Source organism: Candoia aspera, chromosome 5, assembly GCF_035149785.1.
Source record: "Candoia aspera isolate rCanAsp1 chromosome 5, rCanAsp1.hap2, whole genome shotgun sequence".
In the NCBI taxonomy this organism is placed as follows: domain Eukaryota; kingdom Metazoa; phylum Chordata; class Lepidosauria; order Squamata; family Boidae; genus Candoia; species Candoia aspera.
This window is the reverse complement of record NC_086157.1, coordinates 36,061,531-36,087,604: the sequence shown is the minus strand read 5'-3', so window position 1 is coordinate 36,087,604 and position 26,074 is coordinate 36,061,531. Positions and strand designations below refer to the sequence as shown.

General features: G+C 37.8%; 1 protein-coding gene across 1 annotated transcript in view; it reads left to right on the top strand.

The window, feature by feature from the left end:
* NPAS2 (neuronal PAS domain protein 2) overlaps positions 1-26,074 on the top strand; it is an 81,275-nt gene that overhangs the window by 10,123 nt on the left and 45,078 nt on the right. Inside the window, exons 2-4 of the mRNA XM_063304404.1 lie at positions 14,883-14,936; positions 17,379-17,527; positions 19,833-19,924. Coding sequence (XP_063160474.1) covers positions 14,905-14,936; positions 17,379-17,527; positions 19,833-19,924 — 273 coding nt within the window. The 5' untranslated portion in view covers positions 14,883-14,904. The remainder of the gene's footprint in view (positions 1-14,882; positions 14,937-17,378; positions 17,528-19,832; positions 19,925-26,074) is intronic.

Here is a 26,074-nt window from a genome sequence, read left to right as displayed (position 1 = left end):
TATTTACCGTATTTGAAATTAATGCATTCACTGCCAGTAAGCTTCTCATGATTGTTTGATGGAATTTTAATATTGAATTATTTTTCAACTTAGGCTGGGAAATAATTTTGATTTCACAGCTCCCTGAGACGGTCTTGGGGGACCCCCAGGGGTCCTTGGACCACACTTTGAGAAAAACTTTACTAGACCAATGTCACTCATTCAATATAGCTAAATTTTGTGCTGCAGCTATAAAAATTTGATCTCACTGGTATCTGACACATGGGAACACCTACCAAATTCATAGCACCACCCAGACTGTTAAATACCCCATTTTGTTCCGTCTGTAATATAAAATAAAAATTTATTCATTTTATTACATAAAATGGTTCATTTTAAATGTACCATTGATAATAAGCAACATTTTATCTTACCCTACAACAGTTTTACTTGATTATAGGTCACAGCCAGATGACATAGTTTAGATATTTTTATGGTCCCCACACCTTCTCTTTTGATGGTTTCCTATATATTTTACTTTTTCTATTGTTTACTGTGTTGTAATTCTCTGCCACTTTGACTGGTCATTGACAGCTATAAACAATAAAATAAAATATTAATTACTCATCAATTAATGCAGCCAAACAAAATGGTCTTCTGTTTAGAGCACTGGAAGCTTTTCTAAGAAGACTAGTTCATTTTTTTAGAAGTGCAATACAGTAGCTACCAGTTCAGTCACTTCATTGTTGTCATGGTAATACATTGGTCAAAACTGAAGTGGAAAAATATCCTTACTGTGCTATGCTTTCTAGAAGACAAGATATGAAGGAAATTATATAGTCACTATTCTACTTCTTCTGTAAAAAAAAAGGTTTTCCTGTTTCCCAGTGATGTTAGCGAGTGAACACAGTTCTTAGTTTGAAGAAGGAACACTTTTTCCCCCACTAGTCCTTGATGGAATTGATTGCTGCCTCCTAAGCAATTCAGAAATCTAGAAATTCTTTTTTTGGGCAGCGGGGGTGGTTGTGTTTGGTGCATTTGTGATTAGGCAAGAGTGTCTAAGTTGTAATATTTCTAATTCTGATCTTACTTTCAAATATGGGTGATTTTTCTGAGTTCATAAATATCAAGCAATATTTTCCTGTCAGATGGTTATTGCTGTATACAGGCTGCCAGAAGCAGGATATTGGCTGAGAGACAGAGGTATGCCAGCTCTGTTATCCCCCTGGAAGACCAGAGAGGAGGCCGGTGTGTGACAATCCTGCTGTGCCACCCATTATTGTGTATGTTAGATGAGAAGGATAAAGTTGATTGTAAAATGGAATCTGTTAAGGACTGGCATGATGCCTGATACTCTTGTACACCACCCAAAGTCACTTTTGGGAGATGGACATCTATATAAATGGCTGGAATAAGAATAGAATAGAATAGAATAGAATAGAATAGAATAGAATATTTCTGGTACAAAGGTGTACAACAGCAAGAAAGGCTAACTTTATGTTTCTTCTTGGGTGCATCTGCTCCCTCCCTCTTAGATGGTGAGATGTAGAACGGTGCTGCCCCGAAACCAATGTTTTAATCATGTATTATACAAAATTTTGTTTGGGAAATGCCCAAGTCTCTTGTCAGAGAGCAGAGTCTACCCTGCAAATCATATCAGGTGACATTATATTATTCATGAAACCTGGAAAAAGCATTTATTAATTAATTACATTTATATCTCAGCTTTCCCTCCAAAATGGCATTCAAGGCAGTTAACAATTTCCTGCCCTCTCAGTCAATTCTTTGGACCAAGAGCATCTCTGCCATGTGGAATAGGCATCTTTTTTCTTCATCCATCCTGACTTTTTTTGTCCATAACCTGTGAACCACTTGATTTCAAACATTTATTCTGATGCCTTCAGACTTTTTTTTTTATTAAATGTGCAACTAGATGCAAAATCTGTATCTCCAGGAGCAGACACGGCATTTTAAAAAGAGCACGTGAGTAGTATAAAATTCAAGTAATGCCAAACTTTATGTTGTTAAAAGGTGAAGAAAGAGGCTGATGGACAATGTGAAAGTAAACTATACTCCTGATCCTGGTTAAGTACAGGTGGTCCTTGGTTAATGACCACTTGTTAAGTGACCATTCAAAGTTACGATGGCACTGAACAAGTGGTACTTACGACTAGCCCTTAGAGTTCTGGCTGTTGCAGTGCCCCCACAGTTACATGATTGCAATCCAGGCAACCAGCCCAGATTTCCAACCATTGCCACATCCAGCGGTCACATAATCATGATTTGCAACCTTCCCTGCCAGCTTTCCACAAGCAAAGTCAGTGAGGAAGCCAGCAGGAAGTCAGAAATCGTAGTCGCATGAGGTCCTCACTGAACAACTGGCATGATTTACTTAACAACAGTAACTGGGGGCTGCTGGAACTGCCATCGCTAAGCGGCGCAGTCACGTGATGTCATGCTTTGCTACCACTTTGTTTAGTGATGGCTTTATTGTATACATACCACTGTTATAAGCAGCAATGAACTGTAACAAAATTGGCAGCATACACACATCTGATAAATACCTAGAATGTTTATAATTTATGGGCAGGATCCAAGTGGCAATTGCAAATATAATAGTAGTTCCTGTAGTGTGCTGAATAGCAAGTTTTTATGTCATAAAAAAGTACCATGTATGCTGTATTAATGTATGCTACATTTAGTTTAACTGAATCTGCAGAACTGAACCTAGAAGTGGGAGTATTCATTTTAAGAAAAGAATTATTGTAGGTTTGTTAGAGTAAATCTGCATAATTTAGTCCTGGCTGACATAACGTGCATTAGCCCCAAGCAGATTTTGTGATCTAAACATAAAGCAGGCAACTGTGGCTCTGTGTTTACTTGGGAGTTGCACCAAGACACTGTCGTAATAGTGCTTTGGAGTCATCCAAGGACTTCTGTGATCGGATAACACCAGTTAGCTTTAGGGCAGCTATGACTTGGCACACAGATAAAAACACTTGCTTTTTTAATGACACAGATTTTTTAAAATAATATTCTTGTATCTGTGAAAATGGAAAATACATTTTAAAATCTTGAAGTCTATTGGTCTGTGGCATAATGAACAAAATATTCCATTTTCAACAAATTTATAGTATGTACCAACACATGAACTAATAATGTGTGGGTGTGTTTGCGTGATCATGCACACACTTCTGATCCACTGAGCTTCCTGCCTTCTCTCTCCTAGCTTTGCATATATGTATATGCATATGTGTATGTATACACATACACATAAACCTGAACATCCCGGAACACTTCCTTTAAAACACTTCCTTTAAAAACATTTAAACTACATGACAAAGCAGTGTCCTAAAACAGGTCATTATTTAGCCTTTGCTTACTATTTCTGGCCTGATGGAATATAAGAATTACCTGCTGCTTGTAGAGCCTTTTCTGCAGCAGATTAATCAGCCTTGGTTACCAATTCTGCTGTATCAAGATAGAATATAATAATAGGTTTACTGAGGTTTATTTTTGATTTATATTTTTAAAGTGAATTTTCAGTATATTTGGACAGATTTTCTTTGCCACCTAAATATAATATTAGACTCTAACATTTTGGGTTACATTGATGGTCTTATTTTAGTTCATGATAATAAATCTCCCTGAACATGTGAAAATATTCAGATTAACATTAATAATAAATAATAAGGTAAACATAACTCACTCTCCATACTTTTTTTTAAACCATTGTAGTTTTTTTCTTAAGCGAGAGTGTCTGCCCTTTCTTTCCTTCTGAAAGATAAAACCTGAATAAAAAGGAAATCTGGTAAGACAGAGCTTGCTCCAGGGGACGCCTTGAAGGAAAAAGCTTCCTTCTTTCTGCCACTCACACAGCTGTCTGCACACAAATAAATTAAACAAACAAAATAGTGAAATATTTTCTTTAGATTCCTTGCAAAATTAGTAGTTTTGCAAGGAACAGGTTCTAATTCATTCATCCTGGAACAGTCCTAAAAGAATAAAGTTTTAACAGAAAGACACACTTGCAAATAAACATGGACGCTTGTTTTTAAATGTACATATAAAAAAGTCACAGGGCCGCATGGGTACCAAACCTACCAACCACACAGTCCATTTGCTCATTTGTCCGATGAATTTAAATGTTCCCTCACATGCATGGAACTCCTACATGCAAAGCATATATAACATACAAGCCGAACACTATAACTGGAAAAGCCTACATAATTTACATACAAGGCATAAGCACTTACCTCCATGGCCAACTGCAGAGCTGTCAGTCCCACTAGCACAGTGTTTCTCAACCCTGGCAACTTTAAGATGTGCAGAGTTCAACTTCCAAAATTCCCCAGCCAGCATGTTGGCTGGGAAATTCTGGGAGTTGAAATCCATACATCTTAAAGTTGCCAAGGTTGAGAAATATTGCACTAGGTAGACCAGACCAAGAAATCAACTCCATGGGAAGGCTAAAACTACCTTGATTTGGATTGGCTATTATAACAGAATCTTGCAAGACTGATTGTGTTGTACCTCTTCTTCTTCCTTATTGTTCAGAGAATTGGGGAGGCATCTGTCTGACCCACCTCTGAATGTTATCTTGTAGTTCTGGATTTAAAAAAATGCTTGAATCCCTTTTGTGCAGGTAACAGTTTGTGCATATCTTGATCAAGGTCATGTTCCTTACTGTCTACAAGAACCTTCTTTACTTGGAGCATTTTTATGTTTCTACCCATTCCCATAGCTGTTGTTGTTCCCCAACAATGATATGTGTCACACAGGGAAGCCAATATAAAGTGTGCAATGATTAAGGCATCAAAATGGAACTTGACTGATTATTGATTAGTTCAGACCTGATGTGGTATTAATATTTACAGAAATTGTATCTTGGAAGATACAATTTCAGAGTAGAGACTCTATTGTGCTGCTTTCAGCTTAGGAAGGCTGAAGTGGGATAAAGATGATAATGATAAAGATGGTTATGGTGTTTTCCATCATAAAACAGAAGAAACCCTGTGTGAACATTTTGTGTTGGATGGAGGTAGAATCTGACAAGGCTGACAACTAACCTGCTTCAGGACCACCCTCTCCCATATGGTTCTGTATCTCAGTGGCCATTTCTGTTTTGGCTCCTGAAGAAGCTAGAACCTCACCTAGCAACCAAAGTTTTTTCCCCCTTTTTTTGGCTTATAAGTATATTTGCTTATTTATCGCATTTATATGGCCGCCCATCTCACGACGTAACTCTGGGTGGCTTATATCAGCCTCATTAGTACCTTCCATAAAGGCACTGCTCCTACCGGTAACCTCTGTGCAGCCCACCACTTACCAACCCTCCGCTCCCTTCTCTGTATTTGCCTGCCTGCCTCTTTCTCCCAGTACCAAATACAGACCCTTACCTGCTCTCTTCCCTTCACTGCCCCTTTTGCCACCTTTGCTCTTGCAGGAGAGCGCTGCTGCCGACCCCGATAGAAGCAGCAGGTCCCTATAGCACCTGAACCAAGCACAGGTCCTCCTGAGGTCTAGGCTTGCCACCTTTCAAGGGTGGCAGTTAGTTGTAGCTGCTGCTGCTGCAACAGCAGGGGTGGTTCCAATCCACACAGAGGTAAGAGAAGGGCAGGGACGATGAAGAATCCATGTTTAACCGGGGCATGAGAGTGGCAGGCAGGGAGATGGAGAAGAATCTCTTTCCCTACTCCTTTGCTCCTTGTTCCCTTGTCAGCAGCAAGAACAGTTGCTAACTGCTGTCATAATGTGAGGACAGTAAATCTATTGGCCTTATTCCTCAGTGGGGTAAGAGAAAGGGTGTGAGGGCAGCAGTTCTCAGATCAACAGATTTCCCATCTCCAGGACAGGAAGAAAGCCCACTCACCCTGTGGGTGGGTGAAACCTGAATTTATTTTTTAAAAACTTACAGTGAGCAGGGAATGCTACGTAACTCACAAATGTGACTAAAAGCCTTCTATAAAAGTTTCAATTGAGACCTTTAGAGAAGGTTTTAGTCACATGGGCAGGAAAAAAAAACCACCTGCAAATAATGTAATCCAAGGAATAGTTAATGTTAAAAGAGGCAAAGAAAATGCAGTGTGATCTTGGTGGAAAATTAAAACAACTGTTTTGGAAGTGAGTGAAGAAGGCTAAATAGGATTGAGTGGAATTAAGAACAAAATGTGGAAATGGTTTGGGATAAAACTCAGGTGAAAGAATGCTGGAAGAAGTATTTTAGAGATTTGTATGGGAAAGATAACAATGCTTCTGGAAGGAATAGGAAGGAGTGCTTCAAATGTTAGTGTCCCAGCAAAAATGATGAAAAGATTACTGTGAGAATGTTGAAAAATGGCAAAACTGGAAAAATGTTAAAATATGGAGTATCTATACCACTTGCATAATGTGTGTTTGAAGACTGCTCCATGCCTGGTAATGACGATTGGTTTCTTTACAATAAAGCCTAAAATCAATTGAACATGCTCACATAAAACTAAGATAAAGAGTTAATATAGTAAGAGACATAATTAATAAAATGAACAACAAACTGTATACAGATAGGAATAAATCAGACAGTAAGTATTTCCAGTGTTAAATCCAAAACCCTGTTATAGCAATTACAGTTGTGTAGCATTTGCCCCTGCTTTCGGATATTTGCGGAGATCTAGCTGTTAGTGAGAAAAAAGAGTTCACCTTTTTGGTCTGACCTAAATGATTAGTTAACAAGGGTGTCATTAGGTGAAGATGCCAGATGACACAGAGGACAGCACAACAACACATGCAATATTGTAATCCAACATAGGGATATTACTTTGACCTAATACAGGGACATTACACTTCCTTTCCGGAACCATGGGTAGCAGAACACTGTCATATGCAAGATAGATAGGTTGTTATTAAAGAAATTAGAGAATGTAGAAGGTCACCCTAAAGGCCACCTTACAAAGGTGAGGGACTTTATTCCTATAGCTCTGTAGACCCAGGTGAAGAACGTGCTGCTTTATCGCTAAAGCGGCTCTCTGAAATCCCAGTGACATCAACCATTGTGGTGAGAGGCCAAAATAATTTAAATGGTTTGGGAGGAAGACCAAGATATGGTTGGATGAAACTGATAAGATCCTCAAAGGGTAATGTATGAAATGATGTACAGATGTGGGAGGAGCAAGGATGGTTTGCAAGGATAGAAAGGTATGGGGTGGCCTAATGAATGGTGTTGGGGTAAACTAGATTTAGCTATATTTCCTTTTCTTTTAAGTCTCACTTGAAGTTTCTTTTGCCTACTATTTCTCACTCTTCTTCTAACTTTGCATAACTTTCTTTATCCTGAAATGGCATGGTGTGATAGATTTATACTGATGTATACTTAATTTAAAAATTTACCACGTTTTAAAAAAACTTGATCTAAAAAAGTGTTCACTTTTATCCACTATAGTGTCTTTGAATATATGCAGTTAAAGTATTTAGGTAGAAAAGTTACCAAAAGGATACATAAAATGACTGGGAAGAAAAATTTTAGGCATCCAGCTAAAGTTTAAATCAATAACTGATAATATTCAATAAGGAAAAATAATAGCAGCTTGGCAACCAGGGAGATAATGCAGGAATACTAACTCATACCATGTGTAATTTCTGAACAATATTTGGTTAGATCATTGATGAGTATGCAGGAATTCTTGGTATGAAAAACAGCCACAGAAATTGTACTAGGGTGAGCTGATACGATCTAAGACTGTGGTAGTTTCCCAAACGTATGAAAGTGTCACGTGAATAAATAAGGTTCTTGGATTTGCATTTTCAGCTATCACTGGGGCGTCATCAGCAAAGGGAGGTGATTGATATTTCTTCCTCCAATTTTAAAACCACACTCATCTTCTTCAGTCCAGCTTCCTTCCACATGTATTAGCAAATAGGTTAAATAAAAGGAGAGTATACAGCCTTGTCGCACTCTTTGACCAACCTGGAGCCAGTCTGTTTCAACATATTCTGTCTGTACTGTGCCTGACCTGTATATAGGTTTCACATGAAGACAATGAGATGTTCTGGGATTCCCATTTTCCTAAGCACATTCCACAGTTTGACACTGAAGGCCTTTCTATAATGTATGAAACACTCCAAAGGACTTCTTTTTGGAGTCCTTTGGCTTTCTCAGTTATCCAGCCCACATCAGCAATAATGTGTCTTTTTCCTCAGCCTTTTCTAAAACCAGCTTGAAAATCTGGCATCTCCCTTTGCTCATGAAGAAATGTTGCAATACGCTGTATTTAATTCAATATTTTCAGTAGCAATCTGGGCATCAGATGTAAAAGAAACAAAGAATGACTACATTTGTGTATGACAGCAGTTTGCAGTGCAGTATTAGTATTAGTATAGAGAAGGTATAAGTTTATCCAGAATGAATACAAGAATTCAGTAGGGTTCTAATCTGTGCTGGATGGTTCTAAGCATTATTTGGTTAGCATGTGAAATTGAGGATATTGTACAAATTTTGCACACTCTCTAAGTCTCTTTTCTTTGGTTTTGGTATGTAGACTGACCTCTTCCAATCTATTGGATACTGTGTGGTTCTCCAGGTTTGTTGGCATAGCTTTGTTTCAACCTTTACTGATTCTTCTGTTGCTTGCCATATTTCAGTGGGTATATTTCTGTCAGTTCCTGTGGCATTCTGATTACTATTAGTACTCTGGCAGGAGTACCGATACGACTTCCTCTTTTAATATTAGAGGTTCTTGTAAATACAGAATACCTTCCAATGTGTCTCAGATGTTGACGTCTCTCCCGCTGCAGTTTGAAATCTGAGGGCAAAGTGATTCAAAGTGAGCTGCTCTGATATTTGTGCTCTAAGAAAATGTTAATCCATAGGCTATAAGGGAGCTAAAACCAAAAGGCCTGAGCCAGGGCGTCCATGGGAGCAGCCAGCGACATCAAAATGGCAGGTGTGACATGCTGGCTACATGACTGAAACCACATCCCTTTTTACTGTGTTGCACACGTCACACAGACATAAAAGGGCGCAGTGCTTTAATTGCTTGATCACACCTGCCATCTTGACACCATTGACCACCCTTACAAACATCCCTGGACCTGCAGCTGGTTCATTTTTTGGCAAAGTGGGATGAAAGTAACTGGGATGTTATACCATTTATAGTACACTGATCTTGCCAAATTTTGGTTGGATATGTTCAGGGATTTCACGGCAATAAAGTTTTGAAATACTCTTCCTGTACCTCTTTTAAGGTAGAAATAGCAGGCATGAGAAGAGGACAGCACAGCATCTTCCAAAGTATTGAGCAAAGAGCCCAAATTCTGCTGCTATACTATAGAAAGTGTGCTCTTCTCCAATGTAAAACTAAAAATGGTTTTTTTAAAAAAATCTCTTTGCTTTTCTAGAATGTACAGCCTCTGCATATATATTCTATTTAGTTTGGTCTATCTTAATATGTGTAATGTGTTTAAACATTTTTATCATTTTATCATTTCTGTATCTCTTCACAAAACTGTCTATAATTTAATAAACACTTTTAAGATAAACCTTTTTCCAATTGCTTTTCTGAGGGCAGATTTGATAGCCCTTTCCACATACCTAAAAAGATATTCTGTAGAATAAAGCCAAGACCTCTTCTCTCTTATTCAGAGGAAAAGACACAGAACAATGGATTTTCTTGCACTTAGATTCCTAATGTTATGTAAAACTAGTTTTGTTGATTATAATCTAAAGGTGGTTTGTGATTGCCTTCTTCCATGATGTTTTTTGACTTCCCAGTCTAATATATAGCCCTGGGATTTCTGGCTGTTTCCCATTCAAGTCATAATTAGCTCTGACCCTGTTTAACCTTTTCAGTGTTGACTAGATGTTATCGTCTTGTTGCTCTGTGGGAAGCACATATTTCTGAACTATCAGATCATGCGTGGAAGTGACAAACAACATTGCTAAGGCCTACGTGGCTGGCCATGCATACAAAACATAAATTATTCAAAATGCATCAGAAGAATTAACATTGTATGACTTGTCAAATATTTAGTCATGGATTAACCTGTATAATATTTTCTTCATGCTTAGTTTTGATTTTAATATTTCTGTCTGATCTCAGATTGTAACATATTTTATCTATCCCTATTGCTGTAGTTTGTGTTTATTCAGCCTCTTCTGTTCTTTTCTATTGTTTTTTTGGGAGTGGTAGATTCCCATTTAAAATAATTTGGTTTTAGGTTTATTGCTTTTTACTAATTGAATATCCTAAAGCATGTCTTTCTAGATGAAAAACCTGCTCTACATGTGAAAATTGCATGCATAGGTGAAGACACATGAAAACAAGAGGCTCTAATTTTAGTCTTATAGAGCACTAAGTGAACATTAAGATCCTACATGATGACAAATGCCTTAATTTAAAACTTAACTCATGTATGTTATAGTTATCTACCAAATGGAATGCATATTGTGAAGAATCAAGCATCACTTTAAGTTGAACTTTAAGAATTTTTTGAAATAGTAATTTTGAAGCTCTGCCAGAGAAAATACTGGAATTATGCATGCAATAAAGTAGCATAGTTTTTAATCTCTCTCCTGTACTACAGGACAGTGTATATTCTAAAAGTAAATGAGATGAGAAGTTGGAAAGAGGTCATGCTTGTTGACAATAAGCTGAAATATATATTTCTTGCTGGGTGGAAGAATAAACTGAATTCAACATTTCCTTAAAATGATATGATCAAAAGATGTAGCGAACCTGGTTTAAATCTGTCAGAACAAACATCTGTTGGGCAATTGTTCTGAGGAGAAGTGGCTTACCAATAAAGTAAGAGAGGTCACCCCACTATCAGCTGTCTAGCAAACATGGGGATGTTCTAGGTTTCGACAAATGGCTAAACTTGCAAGTCTAACCATCTGTCAAAACCATATGCGGATCAAAGCAATGTTATGATTGGCATATGGCTTCCTGCTGGCTAGTATTGTTCCGAAGGGAGAGAACAGCAATGGCTGCTTAAGATGCCCTGTCCATCCAGAATCCATACATCACAATTTAGTGGCAAGCCACAGTAGAATCTATAGAGGCAAGATAGAGATTGGAATTTTATGATGGTATAGCATTGGAATTGGAATTTTATGATGGTATAGTTTTCTGCTGGCTTACGGATAGATAGATAGCACTTTAACTCAGACATTCAGAAAGACCTATTATATTATGTTATCCACTACATTAATAATATCAGTGTCTTGTGTCAATGCCTCTAAATCATTATTTCTCTGGAAAGATTTAGTAGGAATCTATTAGTGAAGAACACTTTCACTGGAAGTTCTTTGTTGTGAAATGCCCTCCCCAGAAGGTCCTATCATGCCTATAATGATGTGTTTTTTTAAAAAATAAATCCCAGGCTTTTAAAGAAAAACCCCAGGCTTGCTATATCTTTAAATCTGATAGTACCATCTGGCGGGGTCTCAGCAGCGGTAGCTCCCGCCCTTTGGAACATCCTTCCCCCAGAGGTGAGACAAGGCCCCGCGCTCCTGGCCTTTTGTAAGGAACTAAAAACCTGGTTTTGTCATCAGGCATGGAGTGGGAAGGGGAACAGTCATTCGTGGGCATGGCTAGTGCCCTAGAAGGGCCTTTTACACTCACGGACTGAGATACAACCTTAGCCATCGGGATTTTATTACATATTATATTTTATTGTCTATTTATATTTATATATATTTATACTCAGTGTATTTATATGGACATTGAATTTTAAACTTTGTTTTGTTGTAAACCACCCAGAGTCCCTCCTTGTCGGGGGAGAGGGGCAGTGATAAAAAATTTGATCAACAAACAAATAAATAAATAAATCTGATTTAGCTCTTGTGTTTTATTAATCCCTTTGATTTGATAAGTTTCATTTTTATCTCAAATTTAAATATGATTTTTATGCTGTATGGTTTTTTTTTTAATCTTGTAAACTATCTTGGGACCTGAGGAAGCAGTCCATGCAAACACTGTTCACAACATACTGTACGTTTATTTCAGATTAGTTCGAAATGTTGCATTCAAGTAGTTATCTTCAGTTTTATGAAGAATAAAACTAATCCTCTGGAAGTAACATTTAAGTGTACTGATGATTCAGAAAATAGGTACAGGGTGCTTGTAGGAGTTATTCATCTCATACAATTTGCTCTCAGCTTCAACCAGCTATTTTAAGATGTGTGCCCTTTTATATACAAAGTGCTACATTATAATTTTATCAATACTAGGAACTGAAGGAAATATAAATGTACAATCCATTGGAAAACTTCTTTTTAATAGTTATATATTAAGCCTAATAGAAGCAAAGCATCAAACTGTGGCTTTTCATGTATTCATGCAACTAAATATCAGTTTCTGTAATTTTTCCACCATTCACTCCAAAACTTCTCTTTCAAGAGAATTGTACTGTAAAGTGGAACAAATGCAACACTATTGGATATACATTTTTAAAAAACATTATGGAAGTAAAGAAGTTCATACAAGCCACTGTGGTCAGTTACAGCTCGTGGTATGTGTCTAAAGATCCATGAATGATATAGCACTAATTTATGAAAATGAGAGGAAAATGTTGTATGTAATGCATCTGGCTTGTCCTTGAATGTTCATGTTCTGCCACACATATGAAATTAGGTGTATATGTTCCTGTAGCTATCTGGAAATGGATATAATGAGGCAGAAATTTGGCATAATTTATCCTACCTCCTGAATACTAGATGCTCAAAAATCTGAGCTTTCGTCAAACTTTACACAGTTTCTTAACTGTATTCTTGTTGTTGTGTTAGTGTGCCAGCTAAACATGTATCACATGTTCATGAAAGACTTAATATCATCTATGGCAATCTTCATAGAGTCCTTATTGCTGCAATCAGCTAAGGAAGCATTGACCATAAAACAACCATTACAGTTGCATCACAAGGACAGTGTTGCCCAAGTGACCTACTTTTTCTCTTTTGTGTTTAGAAGGTTGTTTGGCATTGCTGGATGGGAATAGGCATACCTTGAGCTGTGCAGATGGATATCTTTATTCATATTAGTTTACAATGTTTGCTACTCTATTTTCTGTAAAAGTTTAATTAGAAGACAACAGAAGTATCTCATTTCCCACAAGACTTACTTCACAGCTTTATTTATATATCAGGCCTTTTTATTAGAGAATATTTTAAAACATTAGATGAAAAATTAGAAATTTTACATCTACAGCTAACAAATATATACAGTATTATTAAATATAAATTTGCAGCAGTCCATGTCCTTCCAGGGAAAGCAGCAGCCTGCATTTTTGGCCATACAAAAAATTGTATTTACAAAAAATTGTAATATATAGAGTAATATAAGGCAGGCAAGTCCTTTCTGGAGCAAAGAAGACCTAATAATTGAATCAGTTAACAAATACCCAAAGTTAGAAGACAGGTAAGCACTATACTTGATTTTAATCAAAAGGCTATGAGAACTATCAGTTCATTACTCCTTTCTTTCAAAGAGTTCCCAATGCTATTGGCAAAAAGATAAAAGCAAAACAGGGTTTTTATCAGAATGTCTACTTGTTTGTCCAGGCCTTACATTGGTGTCACTGACAGTGAAAGGATTGTACTTTATAAATTGCTTGATTTACTACTAACCAATATTCAGAGAATAATAATTGCCATTTAACAATTCAAAATAGTATCTAAAATGTTTCAGTGGAAAATATAAACATGGCTTTTTTGTTTAATTAAGTAATATTTCTTAGTCACATGAATAAAGGATTGGGGATTTTTAAAAAGCTTCATAAGAAGTAATACAGAAACATTTGTTCATGTGGATTGCAGTCTACTGTATGGCAAGGGCTGGGATAAACAAGTGTGTTAAGCCAAGCTTTAGTTAAACAAATAAACTAAAATACACAGTGGTTGAAGTTAATTCTAAAAGACAGTACAGCAATAAGTCTATTTAATACTAGCTTAGATAGAAAGGGATGTCATCATATTTGGTCTGGGTTATTGCAAATAGCTACACAATAGATTGTTGAGATGGCAATAATAAAATCATTTTGTGAGTCCCTGGTGGCATAGTCAGTCCGGATGTTAACTAAACAAGAGCTGTGGAGAATTTAGAAGCTTACTTGCTGCATTATGAATGAGTGCTCTGGGGAGTTTCATCATTATCGACAAATCCCTGACTTCCATTTATGAACAGCTAAGAGGTTAATTGCGGTCAACGCTAGGTATTTGCTTGTTTGCATCTATCTGAATATAGTGTTCACTCCAACAAACAATAATACTTATGTTCATGTTTTTGCCTTATCTTAATTGTGTAGGGGAGCCAGTCTGGTGTAGAGATTGAGGGCACTAGGCTAGAAAATGGGAGACCATGAGTTTTAGTCTCACCTTAGGGTGGCGACGACCAACAGGAAGCTCTGGCGTGGGCTGATCCATGAAGTCATGAAGAGTTGGAAGTGACTGAACAAATAAACAACAAAATAGGCATGAAACCAGCTGTGTAAGTTTGGATCAGTCACTCTCTCTCATTTCTAGGAAGAAGGCAATAGCAAATCACTTCCAAAAATGTTGCCAAGAAAACTGCAGGGACTTGCATCTCATGTTGAATATCCAGGAGTTGGTTCCTCCCCTGGGTCTCATACTGTATGTTGTCACTCCTGTTATGTTATTTTACAAGTACCCTTTGCGCTGGAACTTTGGGGAAGAAGTTGGAAGGAAGGAAGGAAGGAAGGAAGGAAGGAAGGAAGGAAGGAAGGAAGGAAATTATTCAGAAATGGCTACAACAAGGAAATAAGAGTACTGAGTGATGATTCATAGAACTACTGACTTAAAATAAATTTAGTGTCACAATGAAGTAAGTAATGGCACATTGATTTTGTTTGAAATATAAACATAAAATAAATCTAGTGAAATTATATATTACAACTATTCTGAATTCTTTCAACAGAAAACACTGCTCAGACAATCTGATGGATGAGGATGAGAAAGACAGGGCAAAAAGGTGAGTAGCCAGCTTTTGGGGAATTTTTTTTTTCTGTTTAACATAGTTCTTTTAAGATGGAGAAGGAGAAGGAGAAGGAGCCTGCTAACATTTGAAAAAACAGTAGAATCTCCAGAGCTGTTTTGTACCATTTTTTTTTTTGAGAAAAGGAGCCACAAAGCCTTTAAAAAGAGAAATAGATATACAAAACAGTCTAATACCAGTTATGAAAAAGAATAGTTTCCTAGATGATAAACAGAACTATTTATAAGCAGGATGCAATTCTGCTTAAATTCATGAAGAGCAGCACTAAGCATTCAGTTTCTTTAAAGATTAATGTCTTTCTAGAAATTTACTATGGTTAATATCTGAAAAAATATTAAACTAATACAATAAATATATTAATTGACAGTAATACTTACATCCTGAGTGCATTATCTAATTTTAATTTAAATAACAATGTGTAAAGTAATTCCGCATTATGATCTGCCATACTGGAGACTGAGGGAGAATGACTTGCCTAAAGCCATGTAAGAGTTCATGAAAATACAACATTTGAACTGAAGAGTTTTTGATATCAGTCTTTTAGCAGACAAAAAGCATACTATTAGTGCAAACCACTGTGCAGCTCCAAAGTGGTAAATATTAAATATTAAGTTTTTTTCTTAAAGGGATTAGACTTAACATGCATACAGTAATATAGTCCTTGTCTTCCAGGAAACCATTTTCTGTTCTAAAAGAGAACTTCCTTTGTATCTCATTTGCCAGAGAACAAAACACAAATAGTCCAAATTTTTCTGATGAAAGCAACTTGTTTTCCTAAGCAAGTACTAAATATGCTTTGTCATCATCAGTAAGACTAATGATGAAGGTTCAAAAGCTCGATTCATTAGCCCACAAATGGGGTTTATTGCAATACAGTATTTTTTATTGTTATCAATAGTCCTGCTCATAGATTTTTCAGTTGGAGAGGGTCTACCACACTTCATCCATAGCTTCTCTTCAGCCATAATCACTGCTTTCATGTTTAGTTTAGTAAAGTTGTAGGCATCAAACTTTAGGATCCAAGCAACGTTAAAATGTATTTTGAGCCTCATCTAACATACATTGTACATGGAGAGATATAACAACATGGGGGACTAATGTATGTCTTTGGGGAAGGAGGGAAGATGGATACTGCACTAGGGTTTACTAATTAGGTTAAACTCCTTTTTCCAGTGACATGCATTGACATAATAGCAGTTTTGTTGGCTCCCTTTCCTTTATTGGCTCATTACATAGAAAAGGCAGATTGTGCATGTGTTCTTCTATCTTATAATGTGTACTTGCTCAATTTTCACCAACTTTGCATGTTCAACAGTAAACTGAAGGCCATCTAAATATGGTGTATACACTAACAAATATATACCAAAAATCTAGTCACAACATGATTTCAACAGATGTTTTGCACATATGGGCCATACTTGAGCTTTCCATGCATGTGTGAATGTGTGAATTAAGCTAACATGTTGGGAGGCTGAAGAAAATAGACACAGATATACCCATTCTATTTGATTATCATACCAGAGAAGAGTCATGGGAAACAAAAGTTGTGAACTCATCTGATCATTCAGTTGATAGTGTTTTGTGCATCTCTTCAGTGGCCACTGGTGGTTGTTTAAAGTTTATTTGGATTATCTATGCACAGTCACTGGTTCTTTAAAAGTTATTGTGTTGTGGAGTCCTTGGTGTTCTCTGAGCTTGTTTGTTTGCTTGCAGATGTTTCATTACCCAAGTAAGTAACATTGCTGATGATGTTGCCTAGTCAGGTAATGAAACGTCTGCAAGCCAACAACCAAGCTCAGAGAGCACCAAGGACTCCATAGTTCAACCCTGAGTGCTGCAGATATTCTCTTCTATTGGAGTTGTTGTGTCACTTGCCCATGACTGCTACCCTAATTATCTAGAGAAATAAAGGTTTTGGCAAGAAGACTTAAACATGCCAGCAGCAGCCATTGCGAATAATGTTCAGTTCACCTGTGGATTGGAGGCATAGTAAATGTTTAAAATAAATGCTAGATATTGCTATATGAGGTATATTCAAATTGGCCTACTAAATAAAAGGATTATAAATAAAAATATGACTTATGCTTCCCCAAAGAATGAAACTATACAGCTGTATGAGAAAAAGCAATCAGTCAGTAAACATCTCCTATGCTTCCTCCATCCTATATTTGCACTGAACAGAGGAATGTGGGAAATGCAGAATCCTTCCCTTCACATGTTAGCTTCAGGAATTTGTGAATTCACAACATCATGGTATACTTGTAGCCAAAGCAATTATGTTCTCCTAGCTGTTTGTTGTCTTTTAGTTTATTTCATTATAATGTAAAGAACTAATTTTCTTAAGAACAAATCACAGTGATAAATAAACATGAATGATTCTATATCATGTGTCTATTAACAATTTCATTCTGTTCATAGGGCTTCACGTAACAAGTCTGAAAAGAAGAGGCGTGACCAGTTCAATGTTCTCATTAAGGAGCTCAGCTCAATGCTTCCTGGAAACACACGTAAAATGGACAAAACTACAGTTCTTGAAAAAGTCATTGGTTTCCTCCAAAAACACAGTGGTAAGCATTTGAAACAACCTTGTTGTGTTGTCTTACAATCCATTCAGTTCTCAGTTTGTTTTGTTATTAAAAGTAGAGTGCAAATCATTTACTGGAACAGATTGTTCTTTTAGTTGAAAACAAGTATTTTGCTTTGAAAGGGACCACTCTGATCATTTTGAGGTCTTTCAGTTCCTAACAGCTCTGCTTTGAAACACTTTGTTCATAACAGGGTATCTAAAACTTGAGATGGGTCAAATTTGAAATATTTTACATATACTCTATTACTTAAAATAAATTATTCAGGAAACATATTTTAACAAACTCCAATTTAGCCACAGTCTTTGCCAGAAATTAGCATTTCAAACAAATATAATTGGAATTTTGAGAGAGGGTCATAGCTACTCTCATAAAATGACTGCCTTTATAGTTACTGCAAATAATAAAACGATTATTTCCTGGAAGGCATTTGGAAAGGTAGATGTAGAGTTGGAAGTCCAATCCACTATTTTGTTCTCCAGCTTCCAATTCAATAAGGCAACTTGGTGATATCCATTCCACACACATGCAACCAAAATGCCATCTCATACACACATACTGTAGTAGTAATAGTTGGTTATTTTATTTATTATGTGCTTATAACCAAGCACAGTACAAGCATAGAAAATGTTTCTGCACTTGTATACATTTTGCATATCAATCAAAACTCTTACTTGCACAGTATGCTGTTTTATATCTGTCTAGAACAAAGTTTCTATTCATTAGGCCTCTTTCTGAGGAGATATAAATTGATTGCAGGTCCTTAATATAAACTTAAAATTTATAAAACTACTTGCCAAACAAGCAAAAGAAAACAACTAATATTTTCACACCAAGGAAAAAGCAGGCAAAATGCACCCATTTTTTACTTCACCAAAATTTATGTATTTTCCTTTCCTGCAACTCTCCACTATTTTTAAAAAAATTCTAAAAACGCCTTTGGCATTTTGTGGAGACCAGAGACATTACAGAAAACAACAGTAGCAGTGGGAGTGGAAGTTTGATAGTCCCATACAGAAATTTCCCAATTAGTTAAACTAATTACCTTTAATTAATGAAAATATCAGGATGTGCAAGGAATCTGATAGGTGCAAAGGATGCGGTGTATAGTCACCATCTTGGAAACCCATGCTTTTGATATAAAGCCAAAATATGAATTCTTAATTATAATTATTTTACATTTACCATAGTAATTACATGCGAGGAGTCCTTCACAAATGATAAGAGACAACATGTTTTAAAGACAATAATATGCAACTGGAAGTATTGACTAGCTGAGAGTCTTTGGAAGATACAGCTTTTCCATGTGTCTTTCAAAATACAATTACTTCTCCTATGTTACATGTTTAATGTGTGTAAGGGTATAGAGTACACGCAATTGTAACAGGTTCAAGATCAAATAATTGAATGCTAAGCAATATCCTAGAATAATACCCATATTGTGTAGCAATTATTAATACGCATCCAGAACTGAATTTAAGAAAGCTCACAGGACCTGGTTTCTGCAATGTAGGAAAGCATAAAAAGAAGGATGACTCTAAGCACATCTCTCCTTACCACTGATTAATCACACCCAAGCCTTATGCATTTTTATTAAAGTAGGGAGAAAACTACACCTCTAGTAACTCTGTCAACATGATCAGTGATTGAGGATGTAATACAAAACATTTGTAGTCATCAGGTTGCCTCCTGCTGAATTAAGGATTCCATCTCCAAAATAGGCACCACATTTATCCAATAAGAAGATGATCCTAAATTTAAGATGACCCCACCTGAAAAGGAAAAATAGATAGAAAAAAACTTTAAAAACAAAATCCTATACAAATCCCATCTAGGGTTGCCAATTTCAGCTAAATCTAGTCCTTAAGATTACTGCCCTCCATTAATGTATACAAGTGACAAACAAGTACGCATGCTTATTTATGTGTATATATACTTACCAAAAGCTACTCTTGATCTGATTTTATCACTATAACAAATTTCAGATTTGGGACTGATAAAAGAGAATAAAGATTATTCTGTGTGACTTCTTCTTTTAAGGGCAGGCAGACAAAAAAGGAGACCTTGTATGTAAAATGTTAACATTGCATATGGTGGAAGCTAAAGGCCATTTTTAAAAAGAAAAGATACATTTTGCAAATTAGTCATTGTGCAGTTGATCTCCAAACCCTCATCTGTGTAGATCTCTTACAGAAGTCAAGATAAGTTTGTTAAAAAAAATCTTATGGCAGTTGTACTGTGACTTAGTCATTAGTAGATTTATAATAAGATATTTTAATTTGTTTAGAATTCTCAGCACAGGCAGAACTTTGTGATGTTCAACAGGAGTGGAAGCCCTCTTTTCTCAGCAATGAAGAATTCACTCAATTGATGTTGGAGGTGAAAATTGCAATTTTTACAAACTTGTGAATATGAGTGCTCCTCTAAGGCAGCTGTCCCCTCCAGATATGTTGACTTCAGCTCCCAGAGTTATCAGTGGTGGCTCATGAATTGATCAACATATTTGGAAGATTCCCAGTTTAGGAATATGTGCCTGAAGTAACCTGGCTGGTATTCTATAAGCTGGGTACTTTAGTTTGCATCTACACTGTAGTTGTTGATGGATCTCTGTAAGACATTTCTTTGTTCCTTTCTCTCTCTTTTGTTTGTCCCTTTGTGGTTTCTCTACTTTCCCCTGCTTCTTTAAGAGATCTGTCTATTTGAAGTTTGTTCCTTTCTCTGGGAGGTCGACCTCCAGCTTTAGGTTGTTTGCCAACCTCAGAGACACCACTACCTGCCTATTCAACTTTATGAATGGACACATATTTTTCAGCCAATTCAACTGTTGTCTGTCCTGTATCATGGTGTTTTTGACCCCAGAACCTGGCTGGACCTGGAAGGACTTGCAAGAACCATTCTGTGATATTTCCTCCAATACTTTTCCATGAGCTTGAACCTCAAATTGTAGCCATTTGATACATAAGTCCAGCAACCTGGCCCACAACTTTTGAATGCCTTCTTCAGATTGTAAATGTACCCCCTGTAACTTTGCAAATATTTTTTTAAAAAATCCCTTCTCACTTGTATAGGTGGTATGTGTCTTCTTCAACCTCTGGTCCTCTATCAGAATCCTGGGAGTTTGAGGGTTCTGCACAGTATCTTAGCTGTTCCTAGCACTGCACTCTTCTGGACAGAGAGCTCTGATGTTGTTCCTGGGATCTGTTGGAGCCACTCTGCTAGCTTGGGAGTCACAGCCCCAGTGTCCCTACCACCACTGGGACCACTTTGGCCTTCACTTTCCACATCCTCTCTAGTTCCTCCTTCAGGCCCTGGTACTTCTCCAGCTTCTCATACTCCTGAAAAATATTTATGAGACAAATATTTAATAAAATATCCCTTCTCACCCATATGGGTGGTATATGTCTTCCTACACACACACACACACACACACACACAAACCTGTACTGTAGATGCTTTGTTGTTGAATTTGTAACCCATTGGGAGTCTCTTGATGGCAGTGAGCAAAAAAAAGAAAGAAAAAAGAATGAATATATAATAATCTGCATCTCTTGATGGAAGACTGGTATATACTCTTACATCATTCATTGTGAGAGCAGGAAAGCTGCTCATAATAAGTTTTCAATGTCTTCTTCAACCTTTTTAGGATGGCTTTAATCTGACAAGGGGCATTAACTGTGTCCCCACCATTCCCAATCTGGCCAAAGCCTCTCTGTCTACTTTATGCCCCCAACCAGTTTCTACACTAGTTGTCTCCAATTCCCCTCCCCTCTTTCTGGAAAAGGTGGACATGTTGATGGAAGAGTAGAATATTTCTGTTCCCTGCATTCCTTCAGAACATATTTTAGCCTCTACCTGATGGAATACTATTGCTACCACCCTTGACAGCCAATGAATCAGATATTCTAAGTATCCCCTTCTGAGTCTTGAGTCCAGAATACATTCCACTGTGTATCCCTCTTTGCCAAAATCAGGAAGGGAGCAGTAGGATATGGACAGGCCTTAAACGTAAGGAAAAGGGTGGCTTCTGAATCAAGAGTGGCTTGTGAAATACTGTGTGGACCTTCAAGAATGCAGGAGGCAATTGTAGACAGAAGGCCACTGGCTTAACTTGTTGTTTAACTGGGAAGAGGCAATATACTTTGATTGGTGGAAGGCAAAAACTTAGTGGAAAGACTTACCAAATCTCCCCCCACCCCCGCCCCAGTCTTGCTGCTTTGTTGCCCACATTCGTCTGTGGTATACTTACATGCAACCTTAGCCAAGTTTGTCTCTTTAAGAAGACCGGAGCAGCCTGCCCCTCCTGAAGAACATCAAAGAAGCAAGGAACAGTGAAGGCAGGATGCAGGGGCGGTAGCCATAGGTTGCTTGGAAAGGAAAAACTTCAAAGGAGGAACAACTATTGAGTTGTTATAAGCAAATTCTGATCAGTCCAATTGTCCAAATTGTTGAGGTTTTCCTACTAACGATTAAGACTGCTATTGTACCTAATCATTTTGGCCGGGTGAAGAGGTTGTATTTGATTGTCTCCTCGCACGTGCTTCATGCAAATTGCCTGGGGGGAGGAAACCTGCCCGGACTTGTTTCTTACTTCCTCTTTTTTCTCTCTGCCGATATGTAGCAAGCCAGGAGAGCTAAGTCCTTTAAATATGTTTTCCTTTTTGTAAATAAATTATTTTTATAGATATGCCTGGTGTGTGTGACTTTTCTGATCTCTCCTGGGCTAAAGGCTTTCCCAGCATTCTGCCAACAGGTTATGTGCCCAGTGAGTAAGCCCAGTAAAACCCAGAGAGAAAAGAGAGATCAGCTCCACACCTCATGCACAATTTAAAGGCAGGTAGCAAAGACCTGTGAAGATTTTCTTTGGAGCCACCTGGAGATTTTCCAGCAACTGCCCGTCTACAGGACAAAGAAGCTAGTTGAGGTGACTTGCAAAAGAAGGAAGAAGCCATGGCTACCTCCCAGCCCTCAGCGATGCCTCTGGAGCGCCTATCAGAGACCAACTATTTGAATTGGGCCCTGAAGATGGAGATGAATCTTCGCAGAGAGAATCTTTGGCTGCCAATTGGTGAGCAAACCCCCCAAAATCCCAGTGCTGAATGGCTGAGACAGGATGAGCGGGCTAGAGCCACCATTATCTTGGGAGTTGAGGACAATCAGCTAGTCCACGTGTGAGGCATGCAGTCTGCAAAGCAACTTTGGGATGCTTTGAGAGACTTATATGTAAAGGCAACAGCAGGGAGTAAAGTTACCCTGACGAAAAAGCTGTACAAAGCCTACCTTGCAGAAGGAGATAGCCTTCCTGAGCACCTGCATTATATTCAGCAGCTGTTTGTTGAGTTGCAGGAGAGAGGAATGGAATTTACACCTCTCACAAAATCATATATCCTCCTGTCCTCACTGAATGCAACGTGGGACACGCTGATTTGTACCCTGGAGGCTATGCCTGAAGCAGACCTCACCCCATCGTATGTTACACAGCGCTTACTCGCTGAATGGGAGAAGAGAGAGGAAAGATCCCCCCCCATCTCTTCTGGAAAGCTGCAATACCAGAAAACGAGGGAAAAGAAGGGAAAGGAACCTGAGGCCACAGCGCTAGCAAGCCAGCGATGCTTCACTTGTGGTTCAGCTGGACATTTGCAAAGAGACTGTGCCTTGAGACCCAAGAGTAGAAAGACAGAGAAGAAGAACACAAGGGCAACACAGAAGAAGGCTCTTCAGACAACCCAAATTGCACAGGTTGCTGAGAAGGGTAATTCTGATGTATGGGTGTTAGATTCTGGGGCCAGTTGTCATTTATGTAATTGTAAAAGCTCTTTTGTGTCACTGTCTAAAACTGAAGACAAAGTGTATCTTTGGCTGATGGGTCTGTGACCAAAATTATGGGACAAGGTGACTTGTATTTATCCTGCTTAGGAGAAACTGTAAAAGGTGTGTTGTATGTGCCAAATTTACAATCAAACCTTTTATCTGTGGCACAATTGGCTGCAACAGGGTATATCATAACATTTAAGAAAAATGGTTGTGAGATACGAAAAAATGGGAAATTGTGTGCTACTGGTATGTTAAAAGACTCCTTGTACATTGTGCAAAATGCAAGGAAGCCAAGCTGCAAGGCTGCAGTTGGCAACACTCCATATCATGACCAATGTGTACACCTGATGCACAGGAGATTTGGTCATGCTAATTTCAAGTATATAGCACAAATGCCACAGCTGTGTGCTGACCTAAAGATAAAACCCTGTGATAAATACTTAGACTGTGTAGTTTGCAAAGAATGCAAAACACTAAAAGCTCCTGTGAGTAAGCACAGTGACAGAGTTACAACTAGACCTTTGGAAATTGTACACTCTGACATTATTGGTCCTTTTGCTCCAAGTCTTGGACAAGCAAGGTATGCAATGACCATCATTGATGATTTCTCAAGATACACATTTATCTACATCTTAAAACATAAAGATGAGGCATTTGAGAAATTTAAAAGTTTTGTGACATGGGCAAATGGAAAATTCCCTAGGCCTGTATCTGCACTCCAATGTGATAGAGGAGGAGAATACCCTTCTCAATTCAGAAGGTTCCTAGTGGAAAAGGGGATAGAACAAATTCTTTCTAACCCTTACACCCCTCAGCAAAATGGTGTTGCTGAAAGAAAGGGCAGAACCTTGCAAAATGCGATGGAATGCATGATTAAAGATTCACAATTATCTTTTAAGTACTGGGGAGAGGCTTTATCGACTGCTTGTTATGTACAGAACAGGTTGTATAACTCTGTGATTCAGGACACTCCATTCCATTTGTTTTATGATGTGAAATCAAAGGTAAGCCATCTTAGAGTGTTTGGTAGCACTGCTTGGGTTCATATTCCAAAACAACAGAGAAGGAAAGGAGGCCCCACAACAAAGAAAGCCATCTTTGTTGGCTATGAACAAAGCCAGAGGAGCTACAGGTTCATAATGGGAGAGAAATTAATAATTAGCAAAAGCGCTTCTTTTGCTGAACAAAACTGGGGGAGATTAAATTCTAGCTCTCCAGTTGAACTGACCACCACAAGAGAACAGCAAGGACTTGCTGATGGTGATCTTTTGCCTGATGAGGACATTAAACCAGAAAAGCAAACTGAAGATCTGTCTGATGAGACAGATGCTTCTCAGGAAAGTGATAGGAGTCAAAATTTAAGCCCTGTATTACCTCGCAGATCTCAGAGGAGTAATAAAGGCGTTCCTCCATCACGTTTTCAGGCTGAAACAGTAAAGGCTTTTCACATATTCACAGAACCTGAGTCTTTAGAACAAGTGAATGCTTTACCACCTGAGATTGCACAAAATTGGCATTCTGCCATGCAACAGGAATTAGCATCCTTGAAAGAAAATAAAACATGGAAACTGGTAAATCTACCTCCCAATGAATGCTGTCTGGGTTGTAGGTGGGTTTTCAAACTGAGAAGGGATGCTGATGGCAAAATCCAAAAATATAAAGCAAGGTTGGTTGCAAAAGGGTTCACTCAAAGGAAAGATTTAGACTTTGACAAGACTTTTGCACCAGTTACTAAAGGTGAATCAATTAGATTACTGTTAAAAGTTGCTGCACTCAAGGGAATGTCAGTTCACCACTATGACATTCAAACTGCATTTCTCTATGGTGATTTAGACCACAAATTATACATGCAGCAACCCCCTGGCTATGAAAAAGGGGAGAATCTAGTCTGTGAACTGCAGAAGTCGATCTATGGGTTAAAACAAGCTGCTAGATCCTGGAACCAAAAAGTAGATGAAAAACTGCAGAATTTTGGTTTTGAAAAAGGAAAAGCAGATCCCTGTGTATATATGAAGAAGGACAAACAAGGCTGTATGTATCTGTGCATTTATGTTGATGATTTGCTGCTGTTCACATCAACAGAAAAACAAAGGGTTGATTTTGAAGCCTGCATGAAAAGCCATTTCATATTAAAAAGCCTTGGAATTGTGACCAATTACCTAGGTTTGGAAGTACACAGAGACAAGGATGGTAGCTTTCTGTTAAACCAACGTAGTAAAATTCAGAAGGTCCTAGAGGATTTTAATATGCAAGACTGTAAACCAGTCTCTACTCCGATGATAATAGATTTTCAGAAAGATATAGGAGAAACTCAATTAACTGAGGCAGAGAACTATAGATCTGCAATTGGAAGTTTACTGTACATTGCAAATCATTCTTGCCCAGATATCTCAAATTCTGTGGCCATTTTAAGTAGACAGGTAGAGAAGCCTACATCTACTGGAAAAGCAGCATTGAAGAGGTTAATGAGGTATTTGCAAGGAACAAAGAATTATTGCCTGAAGCTAAATGCCTCTGGAACTGAGAAATTGCAGGCTTTTGCCGATTCTGACTGGGGAGCAGATGTCAGTGACAGAAAATCCACTTCTGGGATTTTAATTCAATTTGCTGGATCTAGCTTAGGCTGGCATTCTAGAAAACAAACACTTGTTGCTCTTTCCACTGCAGAAGCAGAGTTTTATTCTCTAACACAAACCTGTAATGAGGTTACATGGTTTA